General features: G+C 44.9%; 1 protein-coding gene across 1 annotated transcript; it reads right to left on the reverse strand.

The window, feature by feature from the left end:
* Positions 1-721: 721 nt before the first annotated feature.
* On the reverse strand, positions 722-7,594 carry LOC106819470 (cyclin-dependent kinases regulatory subunit 1). The gene is made up of 3 exons (XM_014824097.1): positions 7,410-7,594; positions 1,197-1,324; positions 722-1,080 (listed from the first exon to the last, which is right to left on the reverse strand). The coding sequence occupies exons 1-3, from the start codon at positions 7,466-7,468 to the stop codon at positions 1,037-1,039; spliced, it is 231 nt and encodes a 76-aa protein (XP_014679583.1). The 5' UTR covers positions 7,469-7,594; the 3' UTR covers positions 722-1,036.
* Between the last annotated feature and the right edge of the window lie 1,106 nt (positions 7,595-8,700).

Here is an 8,700-nt window from a genome sequence, read left to right on the forward strand (position 1 = left end):
AATTGACACTTGCCTAATTTTGAGGACTTGCCAGATACAACCAGACTATGTTCCAGGAATGTCCATAACCATGGAGTACTTTTTCTGACTTTCCAAACCTAGGAAATGGTATTTTAATATTCCAAAACGTTCCGTGTTTCCCAATACACCTGTACTAAAGGAAACTTTGTGACGGATGAAGAATACTTTGTAGGGATGGTGTCGAATATCAAAAAGATTTCAGTTGCGATGATAAACAATTATTATGTTGAAACAGCCAAATTCACAGCCAGCCAGTCAATTACACAACCTATGAAGACACTGTACACACGAATTTTGATCCATCCCAACTGGATGGCCATGATTCATTTTTTTTAAATCTAAGCTAATTTTGTTTATACAGACAAGCAACAGCAAATTCCACACTAAATCTAACATAGGTTGTTCAAAAACCCATGTGATTCACCAGTAAATGCTGAATTTCAGATGTGACTGCCATTATATTTACAAAAGCGAAGACTTTCTTTAAGACTGGTCACATATTTTATACAACCGGTATTACTAGTCATAATCAAATGCGAAATACACGATCACATCGTTTCATTTGGCAATTTCATTTACTGAGACTCGCTATGTAGATTTGAGCAGCAATCGATATTAATGTGATTCCAGAAGCAAACTATGGTATTTGAACCATGTACAAACTACGAGGCTACGTAAGACGTATCGGCTTGCAACCTAGATGGCGACACATACAGATATGTGGAAGCCAGCCTAAAAGCTTTGTAGTCTAAATTTATAATACTGGCTTACAGACCAACACCACATTACGACTCTCATAAGTTAGGGTACAACAGATGATACTATATAACTAAAAAATGCATGTACCACAGGAATCAATAAATCCTAAGATTGGCAGGATATTTGAAGACTTCCTTCCTGTATACCAGCCAATGGTGTGGTTCAATGCTAGATAGATATCAAGACCGCTATTTACAAGTCCCTACAGTGCATTCTCTTTGGATAGAGAAACGTCACGGGTAGATGGCCGCTACTGTCATAGGTCTGTCCTAGGTCTTCGAAACAGCAGTATGTGAGGCTCTGAAAATCATAGAGTGAAATTAGCTTGTGTATCTGGTTTCACATATCGCAGAAACAGGCTGAAAATGTTATTTATTCTTAAATTTTGTTCACAATCAACATTAAAAGTTACATACCTGGTTCATGGAACATGTAGTGTATCCAACCTTGACTTTGCTGTACCCCAATGCCTCGCCACTCCGTCTCTGACATTAAGTGAGTTTTTGGAACTAATTTGGCTATTTCTTTTGGTAGCATGACATGCCTGAATCAAACATCAAACAAATCGGTCAATAATGCAAAATAATCAGTGGCCATTTTAATATGTGACTTCATAATCTCTATCTCTCTCTGTAAGTAGCCTCAACACACGTGGCACAGTTAAAAAACTGTTTGAAGAGCAGTACCAGTGGCAGTAGCAATCACTGGCAGCAAGAACAAGTCGGCACCTGCAGCTACAGCACACACACGACCATTGACTATATATATACAACATGGTGCCTAACTCGCCGCCGCACAGACCACAAGTCCACAACTCACCGTTTTCAATCAGTTACAACTCCGGTGTTCCTGCAGGTGACGCCACTTTCCAACTATCGTTGGAATTGCGAAAGACTGTTGAACAAGCTACACTCGCCATTTTTGACAATCGGCCCGCCAGAATGCGCTCAAATCACAGAAATTCCTCAAATATCCATGCGAAACCATCCTTCGAATGCTACCAGGCAAAAGGGCGGCATGCCCAACCGCTGGCGGCTGCGCTGATTGGCCATGACTCACCCGCGATGTCAACAAACGTAGTTGCGCAGCCTGTCTGCACGTTAAACTTGCTGCAGCCATTCAGCGCAGCTGCCAGCGGTTGGGCATGCTGCCCTTTTGCCTCGTAGCATTCAAAGGATGGTTTCGCATGGATATTTGAGGAATTTCTGTGATTTGAGCGCATTCTGGCGGGCCGATTGTCAAAAATGGCAGGTGTAGCTTGTTCAGCAGTCTTCCGCGATTCCAACAATAGTTGGAAAGTGGCGTCACCTGCAGGAACACCAGAGTTGTAACTGATTGAAAACGGTGAGTTGTGGTCCGTGCGGCGGCGAGTTAGGCACCAAGCAGCCATCGACACTAACGGTTGTCCGATTGGCCGAAACAAGTGAAAGTCTATGTCGGACAAGTTATTCTCTTGCCTAGTTGCCCGATCGGACAACTGAAAAGTTCTAGTTGTTTAATATTCTTAACATCCTCTGAGCCAGGGCGCTATCGCACCACATTCTCACTTCAATTTTCAAACGTTTTCAAAGGTCCCTGAAAAAAGCAGCCCACGACACCCACTGTTACCATTACAGATTTATTCAGAGCGGCAATGCGTACCTCCCTGGCCGGGGCGTCATTGATTTATGTACTGGGGTGGGGGTACGATTGTTTATAAGTCGGTTGAGGCATATTCATTACTGAATATGTAGGGGGTGGGCATCGCTGGGATGAGAGGACGACAGCAAAACTCTTTCCTGTGATTGAGGAAAAGCTGCAATCGGTAATGACACACAATGAGCGTGCCAGCATGCAAACATAAACGTGTGAATTCCATTACGATTTTACATGTACTGTATTTACTCGTGTATAAGTATAATTCAGGCTTCTCCCTACGTTGCGCAAACCGGGCGCGCCCGCCCAGTTTGGGAAAACTCCCCCCCCCCGTTTCAATCGTTGCGCCACGTTTAAATTATTTCCGCCCCAATTAAAAAAAAAATTTATTTTTAATTTTAATTTTAATGGGAATGGCTACATGAGGAACAGGCTGAGTGAGTCAGCTTTGAAGGCGCTGCTGCTACTGGCAATTGAGGGGCCACCTCGGCAAGAATTCCCATTCGACCCACTGGCAGTAAGAACAAGTCCGCACCTGCAGCTACAGCACACACGCATCTATTGACTATATAGTTGTTATAGTAGTTATAGCTGTTATAGTAGCTATAGTTGTTATAGTAGCTATAGTTGTTATAGTAGCTATGGTTGATATAGTAGTTATATATAACCAGGGCCCTCGCTACCCACTCGCCAATTCGCCAATGGCAAACAAATTAGTAATCTGGCGATTGAGTCTTATTAGGCGAAAAAAGTGACGAACGTAATTTTTCCGTAATAAACATGACCCAGCAAACATCGATCCTATTTGATCGTCGAAACAGCAACGTTTCTTTTTGCATGCCAGCACACTCGTGTGTCATTCCCGATTGCAGCTTTTTCCTTGATCCCGGGAAAGTTTTGCTGTCGCTCCATAATAACCAGCGCGGTGCCCACCCCTACATATACAGCAATAACCACACCCACACGACTGTAAAAATCATGCATTGCCCCCCCCGCCCGCCCGTACTTCAATCAAGCCGCCCAGCCAGCAAGCACGAGCGACGATGTGGCACAGCGCACGGAAGTGGGTAACAGGGGTGGTCGCGGGCATGCTTTTTTGGGCGTTTTTTTTCTTTTGGCGTGAATGCATGAGAATGCGTAGGGCAATGCGGGAGCGCGGAGAATGGAGTCCAGAATGCGTGAGTCTCTCCGCGGCGAAATGCGCAGCGTGAGGACTTAGTAGCGTGTGCTAACATGAGTAAGATTTTAAACTAAAGGTGAAATTTTTAAATTTTCGGGTGCATCAAAATGCCGTCTAAGACATTCAAATGATTTTAAATTTTGGGCTGGAGACCCCCGAACCCCCCCGGCCCTTCTACCTCTCTCCCGCTCCCGGCGTCTGCTCATGCAGAATCCACATTCGTGCCTACTGCAGCACCTTTTGAATCCATCATGTGCGTTTTTCCCTCGCCCAAACTGGCATCTACGACGGTTGTCATAATTTTCCCTCAGAAGAAACCCTGGTTTAAAAAGGCCTGTCTCACCACGCAGTCGGAACCGGCGCCTGGCAAAAATCAAATAATGTGTTACTTGACGGCCTGTGTCGTGATCGCTGCGTTGCTGTGCGGAGTGCGTGTAGTGTGTGTTTGTGTGTGGTACTGTGTGTGAGGGGTGACGTGGTGAGAAAAGTAGTGAAAGATCTGATAAGTACTACGTGGAATAGTATCAGCAGTTTATGAGCCCAGCTAGTTGTTTCTGTTCAATACATCGCCGAAGTTACAGAAGTGTAAGATATGATGCATTTGCTGTGAAAACTCTTCTGTAACTATGGTGGAGGTATTGACTATAGGGAATACGTAGTAGCTGTGTGTAAGGTAGGTGTTGTCGTATACTGTACTCGTGCGGGTCGTATTGGTGCGCTCAGTACTGTAAAAAGTAGCTGTTTGTGGAGCCCTACATCCACACAGTTGATTGGAGAGGGTTTAGGGGCAGACGAGTAAAGTTTGTTGAAAACACTCTGGAGAAATACTGGCTGAGAACAGAAAGTTGTTTGTTGACATTCTAGACGATCAAAGAGCGAAGACGCCAGAAGAGAAGAGATTGTTTGACGTGTGAAAGGTGCTATGTCCGCGTGGGTTGCAGAAAAGAGATAGGAGATTTTTCCTGCGCGAGGCAGTGGAGATGGACACGAAGAATTCGAACAATTTGAATGTCTCTGTCATCAGTCGAGTCCCGCATCGTCGATCGGGTGGTGGAGATTCGAGATAGTGTAGAGTGTCCTCAGTCGATATGACGAGGTGTAGTGAGAGTAGTTGTGTTTGCATTAAATGAAGTGGTAGTTTTGTGAAAAATAAAGAAAGAAAAGATGTATTTATCGGCCGCGGCCTTTTTGTTGTCGATAAAAAATGTTACTCAGATGAGTGGCTGCCGGAATCCAAATGTGGCTAGATGAAATTGATTCTGGCTAATTTTGCTACAGAAAGAAAAATCCTAGTAGCGCGCTGTATGAACTAATAGTAGTAGAGTGTTTGTTATATATATAGGTCAATAGAGTGCGTGTGTGTTTGTACTGCAGGTGCGGACGTTGGTTCTTCTGCCGAGTGATTCGACCAGGGCCCGGCGAGTCCCCAAACGGCGCCCTAGTTTCCCCCTCCTCCGGCCCTCCCGTTTCAATTTCATCACTGAAGAGGAACCCTGTAATCATGTATACTTAGTAAGTCTCAGCCGATATTTTTGTGCAGGTTGGTCAGCCATTGGTTACGAGGTGTAACAAGAGTTCTTAGGCCTCGATGCTAGTGAGTCACGACAACCGTGATTTTTGTTGGGTTGAAGTGTGGTGGTAGCAAGAGGAACGTGTTTAGTACACCAGTAAGTACGGGTATAGTGAGTGATAGCTGTAGTGTAATACGACACCCATCACGCGATGCAGACGTGGGGGGCGGCGCTGGGGGGGAGAGCGTGAGAGCGAGTGCTGAGAGTGATGTGCGGGAGCCTGAGTGAGGGGGTGCAGCGGGCAGGGGAGGGGAGAGCTGGCGGAGGGAGAGATGAGTGCGAGGAGCTGTGAGGTGAGGGTGATAGTGAGTGGTCGTAGGTGCGGTGAGTGGTAGTGATGGAGTGGGTGTGAGGTGGAGTAGTGTGAGGGCCGTGAGGTAGTGGCGTGAGTGTGGTAGGTGAGTGTGTGCCCAGAGATGAATTGTAGAAGCAGTGTGAGAGGGGAGAGGGACGAAGAGCGTAGGGGGTGCGGCGGCCGTGTGGTGCGAGGAGATCACTGCGCAGAGGAGACGAGAGTCGCGGCAGCCGGGTGCGGAGCTAGCAACAGACAGCGGCGGATCGGGTGAGTTGAGGCGTGAGTGTGAGGGGTAATCAACATGTAGATAGGAGAGGGGTTAGTGAGGTGGGGTAGAGCTGGAGCGTGAGAGAGGAGGAGCTTGAGGCTGGGAGCGTGATAAACAAGCTAGTGAGGTAGGGTGGGCGAATTGTGTTATGAGGGTATAGGTGTGACGAATATTGGATGGGTGCGGTGGTCGCTTTGTTGCTGTGAGTGCGTGCAGGTGCGGACTTGTTCTTGCTGCCAGTGGGTTGAATCCGAATTCATGCCGAAGTGGCCTCAATTGCAGTAGCAGCAGTGCCGCCAAAGCTGACACTCAGCCTGTTCCTCATGTAGCCATTCCCATTAAAAAAAAATAAAATAAAAAAATATTGTTTGTTTTTAATCGGGGCGGAATAATTTAAACGCGGCGCAACATTGAAACGCGGGGGGGGGGGAGTTTTCCAAAGCGGAGCGGGTGCGCCGGTTTGCGCACGTAGGGAGAAGCCTGCCTATTTATATAATATAGATCTCTATATTATACACTCCTGATAATATATGCACCGAACCAAAAGAGGACATTATGTTATTAATGGCTCATAGATTGCACAAGTAAATTTTGGACAAGTAAAAATCAAAATTCGCGACAAGTAAAAATTGCTTCTGTTGCCCGACAGGACAAACGCAGATCTGAAATAAGCGTCGAGGCCTGCCATGTTGTATATATATAGTCAATGGCCGCGTGTGTGCTGTAAGATAGATACAATAATGTAACCAAACCAGAGGATAGGGTACAAAGCCTCCCTATCCTTTTGTGCGGAGGAATGCCCGAGTGAATCACTCGGGCCGGTTTGCTGGTGCGTTTTCAAGAGACTAGAACTTCCAAACTGGGTTATTCTCAACACGAACCTTTCTCCGCTATCTGGGAAACTTACTATGTATCGCAATACTCTGTATTAAACTAATATAACCTGTTACAAAAATTCGAAGTGACGAGCGGCGCGAATTACTGAGCGCCATTTCTGTTGACCTGTGACGTACTTCGGTTTGAAGAGCGGATTCACCGACCAATCGGGGGCGCTGCGTTTGCCGATCGCTATGGCATTGGAATAGCGTACGTCACAGGTCAACAGAAATGGCGCTCAGTATATTCGCCGCTCGTCACTTCGAATTTTTGTAACAGTTATATAGTTTAATACAGAGTATTGCGATACATAGTAAGTTCCCAGATAGCGGAAAAAGGTTCGTGTGAGAATAAACCCAGTTTGGAAGTCTAGTCTCTGAAAACGCCACCAGCAAACCGGCCGCGAGTGATTCACTCGAGCATTCCTCCGCACAAAAGGATAGGGAGGCTTTGTAACCCTATCCTCTTGGGTTTGGGTTACATTATTGTATCTAGCTGTAGGAGTGTAGCTTCAGGTGTCGACTTGTTCTTGCTGCCAGTGGTAGCAATGGCAAACGATTACCTTGGTCCTATAAAGATTGTCAAACATAAACACAGCTGGAAATTAAGACATGCTGATTAGGCAATTGGGGCACGTAGTACGAGGATTGATGGGATGTCACAAATTGCACTAATAGTAATACTATGACCTAGTAGTAGTAGTACTACTACTAGTAGAAGTTCAAGTAGGATTCCGAAACTTTATAATCAGTAAATTTGACGCTAGTCTGACTCCGAGTGTCTCATCTGTCTGGGCTTGCCTACCTATATTCATATTTTTCATCTGTATACTTGTCCGAATAGTATATCTGTTTATGTGCCATAATACACTCCGCGAATTATTTGCACTACGCTACAGAATTACGACACGTCGTAATAATTATTTTGGCGTATTCTACAAAGAGGCGCACTTTACTTTAAACGTGTTTCGTTCAAAATGATGCTCGCAAATTAACTGCTCACGTGAGACATTGGATGTTTTCTATTGGTCGATACGATAATTCACCGATTGGTCGTCGGGGCTTGGCCATCGCGATCGTTGTCGCCTCAATTTTCGTTTCTTGATAATACTTAGGCCTATAATATACAAATAAATAATAGCATGATTATTTTACACATTATAATTTCTGCGTATACAAGACTCTGTATGAATTAGTTTATAAAATTTAAAAGCTTTAACCTGAGGGCTCGGTTTGTACATGTGGCGACCCCTGGTGGTATTACCCACCTGTTGTATTTGTGTGTTTACGAGTTCTGATTCTGTGCACTATTATTTGTATGATAACTAGAGTGAATGGTAATTTATATATATTAGTAGGTTTAATACGTTTAATATCAGTAGCGTCTATTATACATGTATATACTTGTATTTAAGACAGATTTCTGTGTATCATCAACTGATGCACAAACTTTGCGTATATCAATATATTGACAATAATCAAGGTGAATGTTACAATGACGTCAATGTATCACGACACAAGGCCAAGGGTAGATACAATATTCAATAATCATATTATTATTAGGCGCGTTCACACACAAGAAAAACCGCGCTGCTCAGCCCGCTAATAGCGGAGATAATAGTGAGCTAATTGTGTCGTTGTTCACACAGGCGAATATCTCGCTAATCGCCGTGGTGCAAATATCACGCCGCGGTGCAAATAAGCGCGCTGATTCCAAATTAGCGCAGTCGGAATGGTCTTTGGAGCGCGCTATTCAGAGCGCGCATTTAGTGAGCTAATTCCGTTCACACTTGTAAAAGCTCAGTTTTTTCGAGCGGCTGCAAAACACCGGGTTTTGCCAGCCCGCTAATTCGCGCCAGTGTGAACGCACCTAATGTAACCCAAACCCAGGATAGGGTTACAACGCGTCCCTATCCTTTTGTGTGGAGGAACCCCTGAGTGAATCACTGACTAGAACTTCCAAACTGGGTTTATTCTCAACACGAACCTTTCTCCGCTATCTTAATTGGAACTTACTATAATAATACTATGTATCACAATACTCTGCATTAAAGATACTCTCCACGTTGTGCATGAAATTTCATCGATTTTTCGTT

Source organism: Priapulus caudatus, unplaced genomic scaffold, assembly GCF_000485595.1.
Source record: "Priapulus caudatus unplaced genomic scaffold, Priapulus_caudatus-5.0.1 Scaffold3500, whole genome shotgun sequence".
In the NCBI taxonomy this organism is placed as follows: Eukaryota; Metazoa; Priapulida; class Priapulimorpha; order Priapulimorphida; family Priapulidae; genus Priapulus; species Priapulus caudatus.

Bases quoted from the DNA above. Each gene is read 5' to 3' on its own strand.
- LOC106819470 (XM_014824097.1), bottom strand. From the start codon at position 7,468: ATGGCACATAAACAGATATACTATTCGGACAAGTATACAGATGAAAAA. The intron at 1,325-7,409 runs GTAGGCAAGCCC...TGTTTGATTCAG, and splicing joins GATGAAAAATATGAATATAG to GCATGTCATGCTACCAAAAG. The intron at 1,081-1,196 runs GTATGTAACTTT...TATGATTTTCAG, and splicing joins CTACATGTTCCATGAACCAG to AGCCTCACATACTGCTGTTT.